We start from the raw sequence: 25,759 nt of genomic DNA on the forward strand, positions 1-25,759 counted from the left end.
ATCTCTGCAATGGGCTGTGGCATGAGCCTCTCTGCAGGGCAAGAGCCGGAGGAGGGCCAGCACAGCCCGGGGACGGGAGGGAAGTACCTGTCCCAAAAACCATCTCACCTCTACGTTTTCTCCCCATCCAGCCCCCAGGGCAGAATCTCCCGTGGGAACTGCTGCCAGGAGCATTTTGAGAGCCCCCGGAGCGCAGCGCATCCCCGGGACCCCCGCGCCGCTCCGCGCCGCTGCCCCGCGCAGAGGTTCAAGTGCCATCTAGTGGCACTCGGGGCCCCGGGGGACAGACGGGCAGCGAGCCTTGCCCTGCCCACAGCCTCCGCACGCCGCCTCCCAGCCACTCTCCCCTCTTCTCCACAGAGACACCCTTTGCCATCACCCCACAGCCCTTTTTTCCCACCTTTGTGTAGCCTCCTCCCCCGACCTCCACTTTCCTTCTTTTCCCCACTGTTTTACCCTTGCCCCCTTTCCCATGCCCCTGCATCCTCCCCTTCCTCCACGCCGGATCTGGGCTGTGGCCACTTCCCCCTGGGACTGTCACACGGTGCAGCAGGCTCCAAGGGCAGGGACTGCAAAGCCACTGAAGGACTCATCTCCCTCACAAAGCAGGGAGATGGCTTTGCAATGGGACAGTCTGCCCTGTTCAGACTCCTGAGCGTCTCTGTTGTCACCTCCACGCCCTGTCCCCCCGGTAACATCCCCAAGGTGACTTTTGCTGCCTCCTGAGCGCTGGAGCTGCAAGGACCCGCAGCAAGGATGCTGTGGGCCTCCCAGCAGCTCCCCAAGGGTGACTTCGGTGGGACCTTGCCCGTGGTAGGAACCACGAGGGGGCTCCAGGAACCCGTCAGAGGTGGAGGAGAAATGCCAGGAGCGGAACCTGCATCTCCTGCAGGATGGAAGAGAGATGCTAAGAGCAGAGCTCAGATCTCCTGGAGAATGAACTCTTCTCTAGCACCCCGGGTGGAGGAAAGAAGAGGAGATGTCACAACTCAGACCAGGAGCAGGATCTGCCAGCACTTTTGTCCCTGACACATACATCATCATGACACAGAGTGGTGCACACGTTGCAGTGTGCCTAACACAGAGCCTGAGAGAGGCTGTGGTGTGGGCTGTGCTGGCCTGACCCAGAGGGCAGCAGGGTCACAAGCATTTGCAGGCTACGGGCTTTCAGTGTATGACCATTTACACCAGTCATAGATTCACCCCACAGTCTTATCCCTGTGGGTCCACACTTATCCCTCACATCTGTTTTATCCCTAACTCCACTCAGTGTTGGGGAGTTATTTCAAGGAGGTGAATTTGCCCCCAGCATTAAAGAAATGCTTCAGACAACACTGCTGATCTCAGTCCTTGATGAGCATCATGGACAGGTAGAAGTAACTCCAGGAATGGCCTCTCTAAGCATGGGAGATATTGGTGAGAAAGCAGATCCAAGCCTGTTTGGTGATCTGTCACAGTCTAACTCCACTGTTCCACCAGCACCTGTAGAAGGAAACACTCCTTCCTAACAACTCAGCATGCCCACTCCGGTCACTGCATGGTGAGAGCTCAGATAATATTTTTCAAATGCCCCAGTAAGGTGGGACAAGGCTCCACACCCCTGGCATCACTGGTAGCTGAGAGGCAGCTGGATGTTTCAGGTAAAGAGCAGGTAACAGCACACATGAGACAAGGTGCCCCTCACCTGGCACCCTCCCTGGACAGCACCAGATCCTCCTCTGGTGACCTTTTTTGCCTTTACTCTTCACTGACACTTCACAAAGCCGTGTGAGTGGCCAGGCCTGGCTATGGTGAACCCTCCTCTCTAACAGATGGGAGTAACACTGGAGGAGGCATTGCAGCCAGAGCAGATCCTCATCTGCCTCCTCACCAGCAGACTCTGCAGCATAGGGTCTATATTGCTACAGAGAACAATCAGAGCTGATCTGCTGTAACCCAGGGAGGCAGTGCAATTAGCCAGGCCAGACCATTAGGGCTCCAACAGGACTCATTTGGAAACCTGAGTCCCTTACTAGAGGATTCAGCAATGCAGGTGTCGGGGCTGGAGTTTGGAGCATGAGGCAATGGGGATGCAGGAGGCTGCAGGTAATTTTAGGCACTTGGGTACAGCAGAATTGAAGTTGTGGCCATGCAGCCACTGCCTCTCGAGTTTCTTTAGGGGGCCACAATGTCTCAGGTAAGATTTGGCCAGGAAAAAAACTGAGTCCTGAGCTGGTCAGCATGAGCTTTCAGGGAGATATGATTCTGCACACCAAGGGGGTTGTGGGATGGGGACAAGCATGGGGTCAAGGAAAACCCCCAGGATTCAGCAACCTGGCAGGGAAATCAGCTCAGAGGGCTGCTGGTGGAATCTGCAGAGTCCTGCCTCTTGGGCATCGTCTCCTGCCTTCCAGAGCCTACACAGTCAGCATGGATGCTCTAAGCCCATGCTGCATCCACCAACATGTTCCAAAACCATGCAGAGCTTCTGTTACCACCTTACATTTCCCAGCCTTGAAGCATAAACACTGACTTTAACCTGAGGTCATCTGTCTTGAAAGAAGCACCAGCAGGCAAAGAAAATCTCACTTCAGAATTAACATTGCCCCTGAATTAGAGAAGCCATTCCAGAAAGTTATAGAAGGCGGCCTTGATGGAAAAATGAATGCATGAAGGACCCACCCTGCAGAACAGGCAGGGAAAAAATAGATCACAGTGTATTCAGGGCTCAGACAAGACCACACTTGCCTTCAAAAATAAATCTTTGCATTTGACACATTGCTTACATATTAATTAGTTTGATCAGCTTGCCTGGGTGTGTTAGCATGAGTGAGAGCTCATGTCTGCTTAGTGATAAGCTGTTAAAACTTCCCAAATACAGCTACAAATTATGGCAGACTGAGATCTTCCCTGTACTCAGGGCCTTTCTCCTGTTTTTCTGGTGCTTTTCCACCCATATTTTTCTATTTTATTTCACTGTGTCTCTTAGGTACCATTTCTTTCTCAGTGCAAAATGAGAGACTCATGGGAACGAGAGAAGCAGCTTCTGCACGGGAAGCCAAGGAACCATAACCCCCCAAAACACAAAGACAAGAAATGGAAAAAGAAAATTCTACCTTTTTTTCACTCTGTCCCCTTCCCTCCCAGCTTCTCCAGGACTGCTGGAGGGGCAAAGCCCGTGCAGAGGCTGGAGGTACCATCGCCCCTTTAACAGCAGCGCCACAGCCTGACATCAGCGAGCTGTGGAGTCCGGGAGGGCTGGGAGCTGCTGCTCCAGGAGTGGTGCCAGCACATCCCTGTTTCCCTGCCTCTTCCCGGCTCTTGTTTTTGTGTGCCTTTTAACATGCCGCCTGTGTATCCGTGCCTGCCAGTGGATGTCTGCGGGGTTTACATTAACCAGCTCAAGCTGAAGTTGGTAAACAGCTATTAAAGTTTTGCTCCTCATGTGTCCAAGGCGATTTCTGAATGAGGGAGTCGCTTGCATCCTTTGACATCCTACATGCTATTATTCCTTTATTTGCAGCCCAGATAGATCTTCTTCCCCCTTAGCTATGCAGACAGGGGAGTTTGGGTTGGTTTGTGCCTGGCACAGGGAGGGGAGATAAATCTCCCGTGGCTTGGCGGGGAGTGTTCATGTTTTTACCTGTTTCCTGAACGGGGGGGAATCAGGCTCAAAACCTGGAACTTAAGTGTTTAAAGTTCTCACTCCTGAGCAGAGTCCACATCTAAAGCTGCTCTTTTGCCCTGGGACAAAATACTGAATCCGGCAGTTCCTCAGTTCTAGAGGAGGATGCAAATTAGGGCTTGATTTTATTTGGACTGTCACAACTCCAAAGTTTCTTGGAAGCCAGATCCCCATCCCAAACGCTGCTCAGCACTAAGCAGAGATGCTGAAAGCAATTCCCGAGCGCCGATCCCAGCGGCAGCACCGCCACTAAAGCTATTTATCCCCGCACAGGGTTTTTTTTCACACATTCTTGCCTTCTGTTTTTGCTGGAGCCTCAGACCCTATTGAGAGGCAAATTTTTGCCATCTGGCAAAGCAGGCTGTGAGGGGGGAAAAGAGAGAGAGAAAACACAATGTGCATGGGCACACACACACACACACACAAAACTCTGGAGATTAGGGAAGACAAAAACTCCGCTGAATGCTGGAGCGCAGGGCAGCCCCGCGGCGGAGAGGAGGGAGAGGCGGGCGGGGAGGAGGGCTCGGATGCGGGCAGGTCTGCCTGCCTGCCTGCTGCCTGCCTGGATGTGGGGAACGGCTGCAGGCACGGGAAGGCGTGACCTGCATGGAAAATGCCAGACAGCTCCAGACGCACACACACATAGGCGCACACACGCTCGCAAATCTCTGGACAGAGATAAGGCGGACAGCGGAGCGCTGGGGAAGAGGCAAAGCCGTCCCCCGCGAGCGAGCCATCAATCCTCCGCACCAAACCCGCCGGGAAACTCGCCCAGCAGCAAAATGAGGTGAGTACCTCCGCGACGGGCTGACCCCGGGCTCCTGCACCCCGTGGTCTCAGGGCACGGCCGAGCAAGGGGGGCCGTCCTGCTGAGGAAGGTTTCTCGATGATGACCGCGGCTCCAGTTCCCGTATCCGTGAGCGAATAAGGCGTTGCTCATGCCCCGGCTTCGTGCCGCAGCCCAGCTTGCACGCCGGCATCCCGGCAAAGGCAAAGGGACATCCTGACGTGGGCACCGCTCTCCCACGGCCGAGGGGAAAAGGTGCGAGCGAGGACGGACCTGCTGCACGGGCTTCAGGTTTCTGTGCACGCCACGGTCATTTATCACTTTCACATGAGGTTAAGACTTTCCTGTCGTGGGGAAGAAGTTTAACGCTGTTTTGCCTCCCCCGCTTAGGGGAAAGCAGAGCCACACAAGAAAACAGCCTGTTGAAATGGAGGAGGTGATGCCCATTTACACCAGCTCAGCATCCAGCCCCATGTATGTACTGTGACCAGAGGAGTAACAGTTTTTCCTTTCACACATTTTTGTGGTTTCAGAAAAGCTGTCAGAAAAGGGCATGTTCAACCTCACTCTGCTTGAAAGAAAAATCAACCCAAATTTCTCAGCTCCCATTTACTTTTCTTTGTAATGAAGAGCTGAGAAAAGTGATGGCACTACACAAATGAACCCCAGAAATTTTCTGCCCTGGTTTTGAAGGAACACAGACAGGTTAAAAATAATTCACTAATGCAGCTTCAATTTCCTCACCAGAATATCTAAATCAAGCCCTGATTTTGAAATCAGGTGTACGTGTGTGTGTGAGTAGTTCCAATGTCTGTTGTACACACCTACAAGCCTTTGCCAGGCCTTAGTGCCTATTTTAGAAATTTTCACCTCTAATGGCTCTTATTTCCTGCACGTTTCTTTTCCTTTGTATGCTCTGCTATGTGTAAAGAGCATGAGGTCTGCTCCTCTTTCTGGGTCCTGTGCAATAGCACAGGCTTTTGTGTTCACACCTCTAGCACGGGTGGTGTTCTCTCCTTGCACAGAGTCTATGCTCCCTTTCATGTCAAATGAAGCTCGAGGCTGGTGGGAAGTCAGCTGGACCACCACAGATTTACCTGTTCTCTCTGTCCTCCTCTGGGATAAACAAGTTGGTAACAAGCTGGGACAAACTCTTCAGGCCGAGATTTTTTAAAAGATGGGTTTGATGACAAAACTGCTCTATGGATCTCAGCCCTTGTGTGCTTCTCCATTTGGAGTGAAAAAAAAAGAGAAGATGAAGAGGAATAAAAATGAAAAGATAAGACAAGACAAGACAAGACAAGACAAGACAAGAAAAGAGAAAAAAGAGGAAAGAAAGTAGAGTGTAACATGCTGGGTTGCACTGCTGGGGCCTGGTTCCATCCTTGCCCAGCTGCAAAGATGTGTGCTGTTTATTGAGAGTTAATAATCCCGATTTGGCAGGATGAGGCTAAGCAGTAATAATAATAATAATGATACTTAGCAGTTATTGCCATGATGTTTTCATTAAACCAATTTAGAAAGCATCATTATTTTATTAAGCATCCTTATGTTTATTTTTCCATTAAATGAAGATTTGCCCACCAGAGCTCCAGTAGTTAACGGATGTGCTGCCAATGGCTACTGCTCCCAGAAGCATGGGAAACACTGAGCTCCTGATGGCACTTCAAGCTGGCTGGGAGCTGTGGAGGTGCCTTTGCATCACATGTGGCACCTGTGGCACCCACCTTTCAAAGGGGCTTTCCCCTCATGGGAGCCACATGCAGCTCCCACCTCCACCTCCCAGGGGCTGCTCATGGTGCCACGGTGCTGCACCTCCTCTCCCAGGATCCACTTGGGAAAGGAGATGAGCCTTCAACAGGTGTTGTCACTGCCAGAATTTCATTTCATCTCCTCACATGTGTGTTCCAGGTACCCCCTGGCCTGGCCCTTCTGTGCCTTGCTGCTCTGCGTGGCAGATGCCGTGGAGCTGACAGACATGTTTGGGGAGATCCAGTCTCCCAACTTCCCCGACTCCTATCCCAGTGACTCGGAAATGACATGGAACATCTCTGTGCCTGACGGATTTAAAATCAAGCTGTACTTCATGCATTTTGACTTGGAGTCATCCTACCTCTGTGAATACGACTATGTGAAGGTGAGCTGTGAGATCTCAGGGCAGATGGTGGGGTAGACAGCAGAGCTGCTTGGCCAGCTGAGAAAGGGTAGTGCTGGAAAAGCTGGAAACAAGACAGTTTTCCCTCTTTTATTGGGCTCAGGAGTTGTCAGTCCAGTGGACCACAGGGAGAACACAGGTAAGCTGGCAGCATCCATTGGACTTACAGTGAATGGGACACCAGAGTCAGAGCTTACCCACAGAGGAACAGATTTCTGAAACTATTTTGGCTCCTAATTCTTACCGCACCCAATGGGATTTTCACACCTATGGGCTGATAAAACACCTGTGGCTAAACACCAGCCTGTGCCACTCTGATGCCAGCAAGGAGGGCCCCTGAGCTGGGCACACTTTGTCAGGCCATGGCTGTGGGTGCCTCTTGCAGCCAGCCTGCATTCCTGGCCATGCCTTGTCGGCTCTTGGGACACCCTGTCCAGCCCCACAGGAAGCAAAAGGGAAAGGTTAGACCTGAGCTTGAGGCTGCTGTGCAGGTTTCCAGGGAGCTGTCATGGCTAAAACCTCCAAATATTTCAGTCTGCTTCACTCCTGGGCAGTAGCCCACCCAGAACTGTGGTGGCCACACACTGCAGTGCCACAGACCAGCCTTGCTTTTGCACCACAGATTTCTCCAAGCAGGGCTCTCCTTCACATCCAGGACAAGGGGGGCTCTCCACATCTTTGAAAATGGTTAAGTGTGGTGCTTCTGGCAGACCAGCAGCAGCAAGCAGATGCTTTTTAGGGTTGCCTGGCTGAAGATACACCATTACCCACCAGAAGCTCCACCCTCCCCCTACTCACAGAGACAGGTGGAGCTTGCTCCCAGGTCTGCAACCACAGAACTTGGCCCTGGTGCTAGTTGCCAGATAATTGAAATTATTGTTTTATTCTTGCCCTAAGGAAACAAAGCAAACATTTGTGTGTTTTTTCCTCCAGGATATGTTGCTCCCTGCTTTAATTTCCCCTTTGTGCTGGCACTTATTCTGCTACTAACAGCTCTCACTGAGGTTTGATTAGTTCTTTCTGCTTCTCCTGGATCTTCTCCAAGCACAAGGGCCAGGGACATATATAGAGATATATTGCTTTAAAACCCCAATAAGCTCAAGGAACAGATTTCTTGGAAACTTTCCCCCTTCCAAGCTTTACCCCTCCTCCCGCCTTCATCCCCTGCTCTTTTTTCCTTTTTCATAAGGCTCCCTGTTATTTGGCCACAGTGCCAACTTGGCACCACAGTTCTCCCTGCCGCTGGATTTCCATAAGAAGGCGGTATTTTTCACAGGGATTTAGATCTCAGCTGTATAAATTTGCTTGGGGCTGTAACTCAGCTTGCGGAGCCTCCGCCACAGAATTACATTTGAGAAGTGATGAAAATGGATGGATTACGGGAGATCCAGAGGTTACTCTGCTGGGTAAGGGTGCAGTCTTGATGCTACTAAGCCACTGGCTTAGAAAACATTAAGGACAGCAGTGAATGACTCTGTGGCTGTTTTCCTCCTTGGGTTTGTGTGTCCAGCTCTGTCTGCACCAGTACAAGGTGTAAAAACAGCATCAGCCCACTCTTTGACACAGGCCACAGTGCATGGCTATAGAATGTGACTACAGACCTGGTACATACAGGTGATTCTCTGTAATATTCTGCTGGTCCCAGTGAGGAAGCTCAGAAACACAGGCAGATCTCTGTGTTCCACAGTGCTCAATGGATTCCCCCATCTATGAACTTGTACCATTGCTTTCTGAGCTCATGGGTAACTTTAAACTCTGCAGCACCACATGCCAGAGAGTTGCACAGGTTAAATATATGATTATATGCCTCTGTGTGTGAGAAGAAACACCTTCTTGCTTGTTCAGGGTCTTCATCATCTTGACTGCCATAAGAAGGTTAAAAAGGGGCTGAGCAGGTGGGGACTCAGCTCAGGACAGGCAAAAAGCCCCTGTGCCCTGGTCTTTGCTTCCCTCACTCCTTGGCTGCCCACACACCGGAGCTCCAAAGCAGTGTAGAAGCTCATCCCAAGTGGCAAGCTCAGGGTGATCCGAGCTGTAAACCGGCATAGACCTCTGCCTTCGGGGTGGTCTGCAGAAGGGAACAGTTTCCAGAGCTCTGAAACAATGGCTAATTAAAACAATAGCTGTTTATTTATATATGTGCACATGCACGCGTGCGCGTGTGTATATATATAAAAAGAACGTGGCTCCTAAAGAAATGCTCACAGGATGGGAGGCTTGTTTGTGCAAATGGAGGTGGCAGAGACGGGGAGTGGCACTTCAGTAAGTAAGAGAGCCAGGAGGAATGGGAGGAACAGCCATCCCCAAAATACCCACCTGGAGAAGCCTCCCATGCAGGTAGAAAACACCAGTCACATGCTGGGAAGCCAAACTCTGGCCCTCAGCACGTTGGATACAGCCTCTCCTCAGGTTTTGCATGGCTCCTCTCAGCCACCTGCCAGGTTCGTGGGAACAGGGATGGAGCAGCCATCCACCCTGGGCTTACAGCTCCTGCCCTCTGTCATGCTGCTCAGCAGGCTCTGCCCAGCTCATCACCGCCCACAGGGAACTGATTTGGGGGTTCCTCATTTGCAGAGGGTCTCACCATGGTTTGACCCCCTTTCTGGGATCACCCAGCCATGAACACTTTGGCACACAAGTCTCCAGCACTGGCCCAGGACATCCCAAAAGCCACAGCCCTGACCAGGAAATCAGGTTAAGTGACTCGAATAGTGTCACTGAGGAGCACTGTAGCAGAGGCAGGGAGATGGGCGATGCACTCCTGGCTTCTGAGGGACCTTCATGAGTAAATCCCCAAGTTTATTAGAGGAATCTGAGCCTGGGGACCTGTTAATGAGGTTTTGCACATCGCTCAGTCAAGCCCTGGAATGAAATCAGCCCCCAAGAGCTTGGCAGCCATCTACAGCAGCTCCTTGACTGGAATGAAGATGGGGGGACACCCTGACAGTGATTGATGAGGCACTGGAGGGGGACATGCAGGACCAGGGAACAAGCTTGGTTTTTCATTCAGGGCAGTGCATGCCCAGTCTGAGGCTTCAAGAAGGGTGCACAGGACCCATGTACACCTTCCTGTGCTTAAACGAGGGAGAAAAAGCACAAATCAAGGTCTGGCATGAGCTGGGGGTTCAGGAGGAGAGCATCCTCTTTTGGTCCTGCCAGCCAGCCCCAGCCAGGGGGGTCATTCATTCCCTGGAAGCGTGGGGTCCCAAAAGGAGCACTGAACCCCAGGAGGCAGCTGGGAGGAAGGGAGAGCTCCGGACTTTTCTGCTTGTCTCTCCCCTCCTGGTAGCTCTGTGCAGAGGTGTCTGGTGGCACTGGCCATTCCCCTGTGCCACTGGGGACCAGCTACCCCCAGTGCAGGGAAAGGAGTAGGACCAGTCATGGGAGCAAGTCAGCAGCTCTTGCAGGACCCCAGCATCCTGCCTGGGTCTCTTTTCACCCGCAGCCCCTCCAAGGAACAGGCCTTGCCCAGAAATAGGATATGTGGGTGCAGCTGCCATGCGGGAGGGCACAGTCTCTGGACACCAAGCTAAATCCACAGGACAGAAAACCAGCCATCCTCCTTTGTCCCCCATGGCAGGGCTGCCACGTGTGTTCCTGTGGAAATTCAGGGCAATTTCATGTTTGCATATGAAAGGACCCGTGATGTATCCTGGGGAGAGGATCTCCAGGAAACTTAGATAGAGGCTTTTGCAGGGGCTGTCGCTGCTTCATTCCCAACAGTGAGTAGCAGCAGCATTGGGGAGGGAAAAAGCCCCGTTGCTCTGGGTGTTGCCTTTTGCCACGCTCTGCGGGGCCGCTCCGCGGGGGCCACTTCATGCCCTGCCCCGGCTCTGAGCATCTCCTGCCCATGTCATGTTCCCAGTGTCTTCAGCCCAGCACTGCGATTTCTCTGCCTAATGAGCCATTTATATATATTACAACTGGTATGTTTGGCCTTCACGAGTCCAATTAGTGCATTCCTGGAGGGCTGGAGAGGGGGGGCGGGTGGCGGCTGTGTTTCCGTATTGCCGACTGCCTGCTCCTCTCCGGCAGCAGACACCAAGCTGCCGGGCCAAATCCCTCTCGGTGTTTCTGGCATTTCGTTAACCCCATGGCTGCAGGAGGCACCTCCGGAACATCAGTGCATCCCCAGCAGCCCATGCCTTGGGGCAGCCCTTTTTTCCTGCCAGCCAGGGCATCCCAGCTCCTGCCCCGAAGGGCGGAAATCAGGGTGGGGCAGAGTGGGGCCCCACAGCCTGGGACACCCGTTCGCCACAGCACCAGCCAAAATGCAGAGGAACAGGGCAACAGTCAGGGAGGAACTCCAATCTGCCTCCATCCAGAAGGGCAGAAGTCATAATGAGGGACTGAGGATACAAGAAGAAACAGAGAAGACAGCAGGAGACACTGGCAAGGGTAAATTTAAGGCACAAGGGTGTCACTATATTTTATTTTTCAAAGGAGGATTCTTTCAGCGTATTTTTATAGGGAATTTCTCTGTGGCAATTGATATTTCCCTCAGGGACACATCTTCTCTAGTGAAAACGTCGACATCGTGACCCGAGAGGGAGAAACTCCAAACAAACAACCAGGATTTAATTACCAGCCTGCTCGCTGGATGTAAATGATCTACAAAAAAGTATACAGTCCCCAGCAGAAGCAGCAAATATTAACCAGGGATGATGACCTCTCTGTTTAGTTTACTGCTGAAGGGCTGCCTCTGCTCCCTGTGGCTCGGGGCATGGGACCCGTCTCAGATAAGGGGCTGTGATACCTCCAGTGAGGAAAGCACAGCTCTCCAGGGCCCCATCCTGCCGCTCCCGGGCTGTATCCAGGGATGCTGGGGGCAGCGTTGGGGCTGGCCCCATGGCTGGAGCATCCTCGAGATGAGACACAGGGCACCGGGAAGACTTTCCCGCACTTCAGGAATGCTGTGCTCCAGGTCCTGCGCTCTCTGGGGCTGAGGAAGAGCGATGGGAGCTCACACGGTGGCTGCTGAATCCTGGCAGAGGTGACAGCCACCAGCCCCACACAGAGCAGCTGGCTGGAGATTCCTCCTTCCCACAGATTTCCTTAAGAAAAAGCATTTTCTGTGGAAGAGGCTGTGTCCTGTGTGCTGGCATGGCCAAGTCTGAACAACAGGGCTGAAATGCCTTTTTCCTTCACTTTTGGTGATGGCACTCCTGTTTTTCAGTCTGAAACAGTGTTTCATCTCAAAACAATCTTTCAGATTTAAAAGCAATTCTAAAGCACCACAGTATATTTCAAAGGGATTGAAACCAGATGGAGCACAAATTACTTGTTTTCTTTTTTTGCCCCAGAATGCTGTTACAAAAAATAAAAAAATTCAATTGGGTTTTTGTCCCCAAAGCAGGGTGCGTGTTTTTTCTTGAAATTCCCAAAATTTATCATCGGAAAGTGTCTCTCTTTTCTGGCCAGCTCCAGCTTGTATGAGAGGATGGAAAATATCTGGAGGCAATGTCAAGGCATGCTGAGTTGCCATTTCCATGTTGGCTTTCCCTGGTGTGAACGGGTTTCCGCCTGTTTATTCAGCTCTGGGAAATTTCCCTTTCAGCCCCAGACCCTCCCCAGCAGGCACATCCTGAGGGTCTCTAGGTGACAGGGATGGAGTCGGAGAAGGGTCTCACCTTGCTGAGGCCAAGCAAGCTGGGGACAGCATTCCAACACCTCCAGGACCCCATGGGCCCCGAGCAGATGACTGTTTTCCCCAGGCATGTGCTGGGGGGGTGCTGGGGGGCTGCAGACTTCATCACAGCCTCTATAGCGGTGGCTTGGCATGAGCGGTGGCAGGCTGGCTGGTGGTGTTCATCACATTCCTCTGCCGAGGCTTATTCATATTCAAATCCCCTGGGGCAAAGCAGGCAGGGTGCTGGGAACTGCCTGGGAGAGGTCGTGGTTGGGACAGGGGTTGGGATGGGATGTGTAGGAAAAGGAGATGGATCAATGCAGGAGAAAACGGTGAGGAAAAAGGAAAGGAGGAGGTTTCCAGGGAAAACTGGAAGTTTTCCTGCAGGGATTACAGTACTTTAAGGCACAGATAAGGCTGTGTTTTAAAGGGATGTACATAGAGAATACTGAGTATGCTGATACAAAAACGGGGCACCCTGGCACATCACTCCCCTTCCTCAGCCCTCGGGGTGTGTGGTCAGAGTCCCAGCAGTGCCTGGAACCACAGGTCTGGAGCCAGACAGAGAGCCTGGGTGGCAGGGACAGGACCAAGCTTGTCCAGAGGCAGCCCAGGGGACAGAAACAAATTACAGCTGCTGCTTTGAGCTGATGCAAAACCAATAGGCTGGGACTCCTCTAGGCTCCTCACGCAGATGCTGCTATGTGGATCAGTGTTTGAGCCATGGGAAGAGGTGAGGGGAAGCATCTCAGGTACCAACAGCTCTGACTGGGAATGACACAGCTCAGGGACAATTTTCACACCCCTTCTTCTGCACCACCTCCCCATGTCCCTACCCACCTCCCAAACAGGCTCCTACCCTGCATCCTCCCCTTACACCCCCCAGCTCTTCCCTACATCCTGGATGCTACCTGCTCTCAGCATCTGCTTCAGAGGTGCCTCCAGGCAGAGCAGGCAGACCTGAGTCCCTGTGCCCCAAGGAGACGCTGGTGAGTCCTGGCAGGGGACAGGCTGGGCAAGCACAGGCAGAGGTGTGAGCTCCTGGATACAGAGGATGATTCCAGTCCCAGCCTGACCACCCCAGGGAACACACAGCAGGCTCTCTGGGCTCACCCCTTCTTTCTGCTAACAGATTGAAACTGAGGACCAGGAGCTGGCAACCTTCTGTGGCAGGGAGACGACGGACACAGAGCAGGCTCCAGGACAGCAAGTGATCCTATCCCCAGGGCCCTACATGGGGCTCACCTTCAGGTCTGACTTCTCCAATGAGGAACGCTTCACCGGCTTCGATGCCCATTACACGGCCGTGGGTGAGCAGCATCTGAGCCTGCAGGGCCAGCCTGTAGGACAGGGTAGCAAACTTGTAACAATCACAGTCCAGGTCAGCCTTGGGTTCCCTGGCAAAAGAAGAACTCGTGTGCAGCCCTTGGGCCATGTGGGACTCACTGGGTGCTCATGTGACCCACCACATAGGATAACAGATTTCTCAGTGTAGTGGCAAATGTCCCCACGGGAAGTGACGTGTGGAGAGCTGCAGAGTGACCTGCCTTCCTTGTTAACTCCGTTCTAGATGTGGATGAGTGCCTGGAGAAGAGTGATGAGGAGCTGGCTTGTGACCACTACTGCCACAACTACATTGGCGGGTACTACTGCTCCTGCAGGTTCGGCTACATCCTCCACTCCGACAACAGGACTTGCAAAGGTACCACAGGCACAGCCCAGACACAGGGATGGGCACACAGAGGGTCCCTGAGCAGTCTCTGAAAAGGGCCTACCAAACACAAGCAAAACAGCCCTTTTTTTCTCCCAGGAGGGATGAGGTGCCTCTTCCCCTAGAAATCAGTAGTCTGGGACTCCTTCTCCCAGGGGCTGTGCTCCTCAGCTAAGCTCTAGAGACCTCCTCAAGTCAGAGAAATTAAAAGGTTTAGTCCCTGCTCTGAATCTGTATCGTAGATTAGCTGGGACTAGCCCTCAGCCCAGGGCTTCTGTGCCATGGGCGTATTTGGAAGTTGGCTGTGTGAGATTCTCCTTGCATGGACACATATTCGGGATCCACGTACCCATATGTGGAATCCATGGATCACCTAACAAACCCCAGTCCACTGGGAGGATTCCTGAGTATGGTCAGGGCTGGAACATGACTGCCAGGGCCCTGACAGAGCCATGGCTGTGTTTCAGTGGAGTGCAGTGACAACCTCTACACCCAGAGGAATGGGGTGATCACCAGCGCCGACTTCCCCAGCCCCTACCCCAAGAGCTCGGACTGCCTGTACCGGATCGAGCTGGAGGAGGGTTTCTTCATCACCCTGAACTTTGAGGACAGTTTTGATGTGGAAGACCACCCCGAAGTGACCTGTCCATATGACCACATCAAGGTGAGCTGGGCTCTGCACACTCCTCCTCTCTCACTCGCCTTTTGCGTCCCCAGTGCCCTGGTGATGGGATCAAAATCACCCCAGTCTAAACAGGGGTGATGGAATCAGCAGGAGCTCTGTGCTCTGTTGAACCCCGTATCTTATCACATCTGCTTGGGACCCTTTTAGCCAACAGTGACCCTCTTTCTGTTTACATCCCCCCAACACATGGTGCTAGAACCCCACTGATCCCACTGCAGCCTCATCCTTTGGCCTCAGGGATCAAAGAGCCCTTTCAAATCACCCACTCATCTTTGCCTCGGCAGATCAAAGCAGGCCAAAAGGAGTTTGGACCTTTCTGTGGAGAAAAGTCCCCAGGACGCATTGAAACCCAAACCAACAGCGTGCAGATCCGCTTCCACAGTGACAACTCTGGAGAGAACAGGGGCTGGAAATTGTCATACACAGCAATTGGTAATTACTGCTGCTTTCCTCTGTTTGCTGGGCTTGGGAATGGGAAGGGCTGTATAAAGCCTGCAGGTGGACACCATGAGTTTGGTGGTCCATGACCCTGTCTCCAGAAAGGATCTGTTTCAGAAATCACAAGAGGAGAGACATAAAACAACACAGAGCCCTCCTTCCAAAGGGTTCTTTTTTCCCTACAACAACTGGGCTCTGAAACAAGACCACATTGCAAAGCAGAGCAATTTTGGGCAGGGTAATTGCACAAGCTACTGTTATTAACTCCCAGATTTGTAATGCTCAGAGCCAGAGAATTACAGACTGAAGGAAAGACCTGGAGCCTCCATGCCTTCTAGAAGAGCCTGGCTGAGCCATGCCAGTGTAGACTAAGAGTAAAAGCAAGGCAGAGATGCTCAGGTTCTGCTACGTGGGCTGGGTGGAAGAGCTGGGACTTTGCATGTGCTCCATTTATTCCTCTGTTTATCTTCATTTGCTTTTTATTCAAAGGAAACCCATGCCCACTGGTGCAACCTCCGATCAATGGGAAAATTGAGCCTTCTCAAGCCAAGTACACCTTCAAAGACCAGGTTGTCATCAGCTGCAACACTGGATACAAAGTGCTGAAGGTATGGATTGACGACATGGAGATGGGAGTATGGGTAGGAAGAAGAGGATAGTTCCTCTGAAAGCCATTGCATCTCTGGGAGAGTGAACACAATCACACACCATCCTCACCCCCTTCCCAGGGGCAAGGAAAACACCTCCTCTGAGAGCCAACACCTTTCCTTTCCAAAGACACAGAGGAAAAGAGGAGATGGCACTTTCCTGAGCCACCCTCTCAGTATCCCTCTGGAGCCAGCAAGGTCATAGAATGTCAGGCCCAGCACCTCTACCAGAGAAAAAATCAGTAAAAGCCCTGAGGGAGCTGCCAGGGCTCTGCCTGCCCCCCATCTCAGTGGGCACTGTCTCAGCAGCCCTGCAGAGGCCAGCCTCCACTGACTGGGAGGTCCTCAGGGACTTGGGGACAGCTTCAGCGAGTCAAGAGGGGCAAGATTTTGGCAGGCTCTCTCTGGGAAACAGCTGAGAACCACAGGGAGCGTGGCTGACTCACAGGGTGGCTGTCTTCCCTCCAAGCCAGTAGCCCATTTTGACTTCCAGCACGGACTTATGTATTTCTCTGATCTCCTCCCAGTTCCATTCTTCACGCAGAGCTGCCTCCTTACCCATCCCATCATTTACAACAGGAATAAATTACTCCAGTTCTTTGGCTTTCAGCGTGCCACTGAGTTGCTGGCAACAAGAAAACTCCTCAAGTTTTTCATTATGATTTTATTGCAATTTTTAGCTAAAAAAGTCCTCTTCCAGGGGATGTTGGATATGACTTGACTAAATCACCAAGAAATTCCTTTTTTATTGAGAGATTTATTTCTTTGCCTTGAACATTGATAGGGTTTTTTTTTCTATGGTACCTTCTGCACAGGATAACGTGGAAAGCGACTCCTTCCAGATCGAGTGTCTGAAGGACGGCACATGGAGTAACAAGATCCCTATCTGCAAAAGTAAGGACGCCCTTCCCTACCCTGCCAATGTCCTTTTCCTGCTAAAATCATTTCATGCTAGCGGGAGCTGCCCTGCCAGAGTGGAGTTCCTTACTCAGAGACATGAACCCAGCCAGAGAGGCTACGTAACCCTGCAAAGCTCTTTTGGCTTGTTCTTGGATAACATAACGGGGCTCAGGCCAAATGCCACAAGCAGGAGATCTGTGCTTTTATTTAGATTACTCATATAACTTGATTTGTGAGCCACTTTGCTGTCTCCCTGTCAAAGAAAGAGTAAGCCTGGCTCTTGAGAACTGCATCTGTCAGATAAACCTGGGACAATGTGGGATAATCTAGTTCCTGGTCCAAATTTCCTTCCCAATGGAGGCTATTAAGATGCACGGCATTAGAGAGGTTCCAGGTACTAGCCTAAACTGGGAACTGCCCAGATAAGTGAGAGGGGAGAGAAAACTGTCCAAATATTTACAACCCATAAAATGGGAGAAAAGGAGAGAAGAAAAAAAATGCCATTTGAAAGGACAGGTGATAATTTGAATCATCTCTCTTTCATCTAACCCAGCTCTTCTCTCAGCTCAGGCTTGGGAGATGTACCTGATCACACCTTTTCCCTTTCTCCCAAACCGCTCTGCACTCAAGGAGGCTCTCACTGCTGCTCAGTGCTGTAAGGCTGGCACGGAGAGTAGAAAAGCAGCAAACGTGGTCAGAGATTGTCCCAGGTCCTTCCAGGAGAAGCAGGAGGGAATGCTTTCCAGGGGTGTTAGGATCCAGGCTCTCCTCATCTGGGCAGACTCTTTTAATAATATTGTGTATCTTACCTTAGAAGAAAAAGTATTTCTGGAGTTTTAGTTCATGTTTTCTCAAGCCAAATGGAAATTGGGAGGCTCTCAGACTTGCTAAATAGATTAATATCTGAAAGGGCTCCTTTAAAACTGTGGGGTCAGTGATGCCTCTGCCCTACTGAGGATCTCTCCACTCCTACACTCTCACTACCACAGTTTCCCATTGACTTTATCCAGCTTGAACAGTGATCAGATAAATATTTGCATCATCTAAAAATTAGAACAAAATCTAGGTAAATACTTTTAACACCAAAAAGAATTATTTTTTTGAGAAAATTGAAATTATTACCTGCATTGTTCCAGCTGGGCTGGAACTGATCCCTTCTTGTGCAATATGACTCACCACACTAAATTTCTAAGGCCTTTTTGGAAAGCCAAGAAGCCCCTAAATGGACAATTTAGGCCTCCAGACTGCAAAGACTCCCACCTCCCCGGGATGTCTGTGAGAGGCAGGGCACAAACAATGCAGAAAATAGAAAACTTCTCAGCAAAGTGGATAAAATCCAATTCCATAGCCTGGAGAGGCTAAAGAGAAACCTGTGAAGCTTCTCCCAGCCGCTGCCCCCAGGTTGCCCTGGCTGAGCAGAGCGAGGGGGTCCCCAGCAGGGCCACGGCTCTGCTGGCATCCACGGCACCCTGGCACGGCTCACTGGGAGCTCATTAACGATTTCTGGTGTTTTGGGGGCTGGGTTTCCTGCATGTCTCTCTCTGCTCATCTACTAATTGGGCTTTCTCTCTCTGCTCTCCTCCTTCCCCTCTGCTTTCGGTGCAGCTGCAGATAGAGCCGACAACCAGACAGAGGGAAGAGCCGGCTCGGAGCAAGTGGCCGCGTGAGGCTGGCACTGGCCATGCCGCCCCGACGGGCAGCCTGTCTCGATGCCCCTCTGCTCTGTCCAGTACCCAGGGCCGGTTCCCTTTCCACTGGCCTGGCTGCCAAATCCATCTCTGTGGCTTGTCTAACCGGCATGGCACTCTTAACCCCTACGCCTGGTGCTTTCTTAACTCCGTCTCGAGAAGGGTGAAGGAGATTGGCGTCGAGCCCCCCTTTCCCACTGACACGCTGCCCCACGGGAAGGGGGCCCAGCTGGCCCCAGCACTGCTGCCTGGGGACCAAGTGCTGCTGCTGGCTCCCGGGTTCTGCATCCCTCCCGCTCCACTCGGACTCCTGGGCCACCTCGGCCCCCCTCCAAGGTGGCCCTGCAAGGATTGCAGCACAGCTGCCCGGTTGGTTGGTGGGTTGGTGGGCTGGATTCAGTCTCCCACTGTCCTTCCTCACTGGCCCAGCATTGCAAATAAGAAACACTCCTTCCTCTCCTCTCTCCAAGAGTCTTGGTGCCTTTCAGACCCTCCCGATAGGGAGGCCTGGAGGATGGGTCGGCCAGCCCTTTCCTGCAGGCACCGAGCCCTGGTACCAACACAGGGGGATGGATTTTCCTCCACTTCCCCTTCGCTCCCCTCAGCTGGCCTGGCAGAGGTGAGGATGGACTGGTCTCAGGATGACTGCAGCTGAAGGAGGTCAGAGCCTGGTATCTGGCCCTGTTCTCATCCCCAGGAATCATGGGCATGCACCCTGTACTCCCTAGGGCATTGGAGGCTTCACTAGGAGGATACTGGAATGTGGACCAAAGGCTGGGAGCGGAGGAGGAAGAGGAGGTGTGTTTTGGGGAGGTCGGTCCACTTCTGGTCCTACAAAGACAGAGATGCTAAATGGCCCCTTTCCTGAGGGAAAACTCTAGAAGGACTCACTGAACAAAGGTCCTTGCCTCACCCTTTCAGCAGGACTTGCAACACTGGTGCAGCAGCACCTCTCTACAAGAGCCCATTCTCCAGGAATCAGGCCTGCTCAGGTCTGAGGGACAAACAGGGGGGAGATGGGCTGTGAGGGACAGTGAATGCTACCCTGCAGCCATAAACAATCCCAGAGTAGAGGTGCAAGCCAGGATGGTCCCCCGACATTCATTCCCTCTTTCCTGCAAGGAAGCAGGTACCCAGAGTCTCCACCAAGCCTGCCTGCACCCACACACTCATCCCATCACTTGCTGTCTCTACAGAAAGTTGAAGGGATCCTGGTAAATGGTGAGCTGCAGTATTTTGCCATAAACCAGGCTTTTTTCACCCAAGCAACTGGGCAATCTTGAGCAGTGATACATATCCCTGGTTTCAGCTACTACATATAGTGAATTCTCTTTTTGTTAGCCTGGATCAGTTAGGACTGTTGTTCTCATCCCCTTTGCATCCTGGAGCACATGGAAACCAATAGACCTCACATCATCTCTGATCCACAGGACCTGCTTTCTGCAAAGGCACCATTTCCCTACTCAACTCCTCCTCCTAAACATAGCAGAACCCAGCTCCACAGCACTACATTTCTTGGCAGGATCAGACCCTGGTTCCTGCCCTCCACTGGAGCAGGTCGCCCAGGATGGGGTAGGGGGAGGCTGCACAGTATCACATGGCAGGGAGGCTCAGCTCCAAGGAGGTGACTCCTGGATTTGGCAGATGAACCCTCTCACAGCCTGGGATCCTGGTGTGTTTGGTACAAACCCAATACCACGGACAAGGTGGGGGGAGAGGCTGGGCAGAACACTCTGAGGGATCATGGGGAGGAAGGGGATCATGGACAGGCCATGGGGAAGGGCAATGGCACCCCAAAATTCTTCTCCCTCCATCAGACCCTGAGTCAATACCAGGGATGGGTGAAGCAGATCCAGCCCTGCTGATGTCTTGGGGGATGGAGCAGGTTTGGTCTCAGCCACATGCACTGGCCTCATCCCTGCCTGCACACCAGCCAAGCCACACTCTCAATGTCCTTCATCTCCTGCAGTCAAAGGACAGCCAGGACCAAGGGTTGTTCCATCTGATTTGTAAATGCTCATCAGCACTGTTTGCTGAGCAAGACCAGAGCAGGAAGGATGGGGCTGTGCTCTCAGCAAAGCCTTGTGCATAGAGGAGCACCCCTGATGCACAGCTGGTGAATCACTGCCTTCCTCTCCCTGCCCACTTCTACAATGTGAAGACACACTCTGGGACCATCTCAAAACAGACCTAACCTGCCAGAGCAGGCTTCTTCCCCTCTCACTGGTATAGCAGAGATCTTGCACTACATGGAGGGGCTCCCAGCACTGGGGTCTCCACCAGTGAGAGGGGTGTTGGTCACACAGCCTGTGGGTGGGACATTCTGCTGGTGTTCCATGGTGCCACTCACATGCTCTGTCTGTGCAGGGTGGCCGTGGGAGGGTTTCACAGAACCAGGCTGCCCTGCCAGGACAGAGCCTTCTGCTGCCACCTGAGTCCATGTCAGGATGTGCCTCCTGCAGTGCCGTAGAGAAAAGGGATACAAGCATACATACAGGCCCTTGGTCTGCCCCACAAGACCACTGTCCCATGCCAAAGCCCAGCACTGACTGCTTGCTGGCTGGCTGAACACCCCAAGATACAGCACAGGGTTCAACCCCCCTTCTGTGTTGGCTTTCAGTTGCTGACTGCAAAGCACCGCCGGAGCTGGAGCACGGCTTTGTCACCTTCTCCACCAGGAACAACCTGACCACCTACCAAGCAGCCATCCAGTACCACTGCCAGCACCCCTACTACCACATGGCCCCCAACAGCACCGGTGAGCAGTGGGGCCAGGCCACATCTCCACGGCACAGGGAGGGTGGGCACACGGGATGCAAGTGGGGGGAGCTTGGGATGGCAGCTCCAGAGTGTTCTGCAAAGAGCAGGCTGTGGATGTAGCCTACTCATACCAAACCCTGTGTCTGCCCTGCCTGGACTGTCAGACTGGACAAATCCTGCTCCACAACGAGGTAGGATGGAGTTTGCCCTGCTGGCTGCTTTGCCTGAGTGTTTCATGGCCTCAGCAGAGCAATGTGGGTATTCTGCATTCTGCCATCTTACCCTGCCATCTGCTCCCTGCAGACTATGAAATTTTCTGAGTCTCTGTGAAAGGAGCTGCTGCTGGAGAGAGCACCAGGTCCAGCAGCCTCAGAAAGGGCTCTGCAAGGCTCCTCATACCAAATGTTCAGCGTAGACAAAGCTGAGCAGATAGCAGTGGGATCATATCACTGAGCTTTTCCTGCCATCCCCCTTGGTCCACAACCACAGAAAAAACACAAGGTGGTTTATCAAGCACCACAGGTCTCTGTACCCCTCAGACCCAGTTCTGGGCAGTAGAAAGGGTGCATACACAGCCTAGCCCTTCTTCCTTCTCCTCCCTCAGCAAGCAAAGCCAAAAGAATTCCTCGCATTCTTGTCTCCTTGCTTATATCTCCCTGCACATGGTCCCAGCATCCCGTATGAATTAGCAGAATGGGCATTGGCAGCATTTTTATGTGGAGGCAGCTGCCAGCAGAGACTGAGGCCATAGCACAGCCCTGCAGACAGCTCAAGGCAATGAAACTGAGGATGGAGACATGTCCTTGTATGGGGGCAGGGCCATCATGGCCCCCCTGGCAATGGAGCACAGAGGGCATTAAAAGGGAGGTCACTTCCTGCTCTGAAAGGTTCAAAGGGCCCTGACAGCTGGACAAGGTCTCCTCACTGGAAAGGACAATCCCTCATGCCAGGACCAGAGCCCAGCTAACACTTTGCTCTCTTTCAGCCACCTACACATGTGATGCATCGGGGCAGTGGAGGAGCGAGGAGCTGGGGACAAAGCTGCCGTCCTGCCGACCAGGTACTGCTGCTGGGGTGGCTAGTTGCTGCAGGGAGGGGTGCAGAGCAGGGACACGCAGGGAGGGGATGCTGCCGTGCAGGAACTGTGCTCCTGGTGACAGTGCCACATGCCTCAGCTACACATATCCAGGTGCCACAATGCATGGCCAGGAGGGTGGTTGGGACAGAGGCTTCCTGCTATCCCAGCAGGCCCAGACGGTCAGGGTGCAGTGGTGGCATGGGGGTCACAGCCATCCCAGCTGTCAGGGCTCCCCAAGCTCCCCACTCCAGCACACAAGCAAACCAGCAGCCCACTGGCCATGTTCAGCCCCCAGCATCCCTGGAGATGGCTTTAGCCAAGGGCAGAGCATTACCTGGCTATCAGCTCCTCTTGGCAGTGTGTACACATCCAGTAGCAATTATCACCTCTTCAAGCCTTGCAGAAAAACCAAACTGCTTTACAAGGAAGGAAACATCCCAAGTCTTTGAGCAGTGGCAGAAATGTTTGCAGCCAGCAAGTTTCCAGGCCAGCCGCCCGCTCGGGATTAAACAACAGTCCCTGGGACAATTTCTGGCCATAGCCAAGCATGAGGCCAGGCTGACTGGCACGTCACGGGCCTGGAGGCAGTTTGGGTGTGGATTTCGATGGGTTGTGCAGGGATGGCTCTCCAGAGAGGTGCAGGGATCCAGCTGCCGTGCAGCAGCTGCAGATGCAACCACCCTGGTGTTCAGACACTGCCCCAGTCCCATGGAGGGTATTTGCTCTCCAGCCATGCTGAGCCACTGCAAGGCTAGAAGAAGGACTCCTAAGATTCCCTGCATCTCACAAAACTCCCAGACCAGGGCTGTGGCTGCTCTTGTTGTGGCAGCTGCTCTCTGCATCTCTGCTTGATGTTTCAGCCTGAACTAATTTGAGCTGGGAGCATACAGGGACAGCTTTGGGGCCAGAGCTGCTTTCATGGGCCATTTCCAGGCCTTGTGATTAGTGACAGGAATCAGAGAGACTTCAGGAAAATGGAAAATCCCAGAGAGAGGGTGACGCTCTCCTGAGATCGGCATCTGCAGGCAGCAGCTGGCCAGCTGCTCTTCAGATCTTCCCCTATGTCTCACGCACCTCCCCATCAATAGGAACCTTTCTTCCAGGCCACTCCATGCCTGCCTCTGCCATTAGTGGGAGCATTTACAGCCTGGTCAGCATTTTTGATATGTAATTTAATAGAATAAATATTTGGCTGGATGCACTTCCTCTAAAAGCATCTCCCTGGGACAGCCGTCGGCTTCGGTGCAGCAGAGCAGCTGGGCTGGGACAGAGGAATTCTTTTCCTGAGCATGTTTTCTATTCCTTTCAGCACTGGGAAGGACAGGGGTGCGGAGCACATGCAGAGACACATTCACCATATTCCCTCCCTACTAGAGTTACATTTTTCCTAGAGACAGACCCCAGCCTCAACAAATCCACATCAGTAGCTCCCTGTGCTCCTGCACTGGTTCCAAGACCAATTCTCGCCTTGATCCCATCACTCTAAGGGATCAGGTTTGCGAGGCTTTGCATCCTCCCCTCACAGTACAGGTGGCATTGAGTCAGAGTCCCAGCACTTTCCATGGAGGACCTCAGAGGGAGGAGACCAGCACCTGAGTTGCTGTGATTTGGGACTCTTCCAGATGTGGGACAAGCCCAAACAGGCTCCCACAACCTCCCAGTGACATCAGCATCCCCAAGCCACGTGGGAGTCCCCCTCCACAGTGCTGCCATAGGCAGGAATCAGCCCCACCACCAACAGTCATGTCCCAAGGGACAGGATTGTCCCTCCCCACTCTGTCCAACCTCTTAGAGTCACCTTCAGCACCCTGAGCCCCTCATTTTCCTAACACTGTTCCTGGATAAAGTTCCTGGAAGCAAACCAGGCACCATGTTAGGGCTCTTCAGGCATTCATTCTGGGTCTGTTGAAGAGCTGAGCAGACAGGTTCTGGTTTGGCTGCCAGAATTGTGGGTGATGAGATGCAGGAGGAAAGCCCATGGTGCTAGGCAACATCCCATGGCCAAGCCCTCTCCAGCCACAGCATCTCCAGGAGGGCAAATGCCATGGCTGTGAGAACACAGACCTCATGACAGGTCTCAGAGTGTGGGGTGAGACTGGGCTGATGTCAAGCTCCAGTCCTCCCACCATCATTCCCCTGGGTCTCTCGGCACACTGAGCAGGAGCCAGGCAAGTGCCTAAAAGGTCTGGGAAGGGCTGAGTGAGCTCACAGGTCACACAGTGAGGCTATAGGATTACTCATTTGGCCTTTCTGCTTTTGAAGTGGTGTAGATCTAGCCAAATCACTCCAGAAACTGAAAACTGAAAGAAAAACAAAACCAAAAAAGACAAAAGAGAGTATTTGGTTGGAAGATAAGCAGCTATGTGTCATAATCTACAGGGATACCCCTTTTCATTTGTCCCCTAGATAAATAAGCTGGAAGTAACTGTCCTGTCCCTTCTGTCCCCAGTGTGTGGCCAGCCGGCTCGTCCTCTGCCTGGGATCATCAAGCGCATCATTGGCGGGCGGAACGCGGAACCTGGCTTCTTCCCCTGGCAGGCCCTGATTGTGGTGGAGGACATGTCCCGGGTGCCCAATGACAAATGGTTTGGCAGCGGGGCCCTGCTCTCAGAGTCTTGGGTGCTGACGGCCGCCCACGTGCTCCGGTCCCAGCGGCGGGACAAGACCGTCATCCCCGTCTCCAAGGAGCACGTCACCATCTATCTGGCCCTTCATGATGTGAGGAACAAGATGGAAGCTGTCAACAGGACGGTGGAGAGGATCATCCTCCATGAGGAGTTTGACATCCAGAACTACAACCACGACATCGCCCTGGTCAAGCTAAAGGAGAAGGTGACCATGGGGAAGTACGTCATGCCTGTCTGCCTGCCCCAGTTTGAGCACGAGCTGGAGGGGCCTCACCCCAACACGCTGGGGCTGGTGGCTGGCTGGGGGATCTCCAACCCCAACATCACGGTGGACGAGATCATCAGCTCGGGCATGAGGACCCTGTCTGACATCCTGCAGTATGTCAAACTGCCCGTGGTGCTGCACGCCGAGTGCAAGACCAGCTACGAGTCGCGCTCAGGAAACTACAGCGTGACCGAGAACATGTTCTGTGCCGGCTATTATGAGGGGGGGAAGGACACTTGTTTAGGAGACAGCGGGGGAGCCTTCGTCATCCAGGACCCAGGAACACGGAGGTGGGTGGCCCAAGGGCTGGTCTCATGGGGTGGCCCAGAGGAGTGCGGCAGCAAGCAGGTGTACGGTGTGTACACCAAGGTCTCTAACTATGTGGACTGGGTGGAGCAGAAAACAGGCTCCTCAGAGAGGTGGACATTTCGGGACCCAGAGCTGGAGAGATGAGTGACTAAGCAGCCTGCTGCCACTGCAGCTCCCTTTCTTGTTGTTGTTATTGTCTAATGTGCTCCAGACTCGGGTCTTTCGCAAGCAATAGCCACGATACTCCACGCACGCCAAGCCCTTGCCAGGTCATTTGTTTCGCTTGGTCCCGCATCCCTTCGCTTGCGTTCTTAGGAAATGCTTGCTAGGGAGCTGGAGGGAGGGGGCGAAGGACAAGATTTCAGCTGGTGTCCTCCGCATGTGCTGCCCATCTGCAAACCTCACCCACGCTCCAG

General features: G+C 52.9%; 1 protein-coding gene across 1 annotated transcript; it reads left to right on the forward strand.

Moving 5' to 3' along the window:
• Positions 1-4,277: 4,277 nt before the first annotated feature.
• MASP1 (MBL associated serine protease 1) lies at positions 4,278-25,487 on the forward strand (the record flags this gene model as incomplete). Its single annotated transcript, XM_082288452.1, is given in 12 exon segments — positions 4,278-4,297; positions 4,299-4,451; positions 6,363-6,588; positions 13,368-13,545; positions 13,806-13,937; positions 14,414-14,610; positions 14,916-15,063; positions 15,559-15,677; positions 16,532-16,610; positions 20,925-21,062; positions 22,050-22,124; positions 24,592-25,487. Coding segments are annotated over 12 exon segments (2,361 nt in total).
• Between the last annotated feature and the right edge of the window lie 272 nt (positions 25,488-25,759).

This window comes from Coloeus monedula (genome assembly GCF_965178545.1).
Source record: "Coloeus monedula genome assembly, chromosome: 10".
NCBI lineage: Eukaryota > Metazoa > Chordata > Aves > Passeriformes > Corvidae > Coloeus > Coloeus monedula.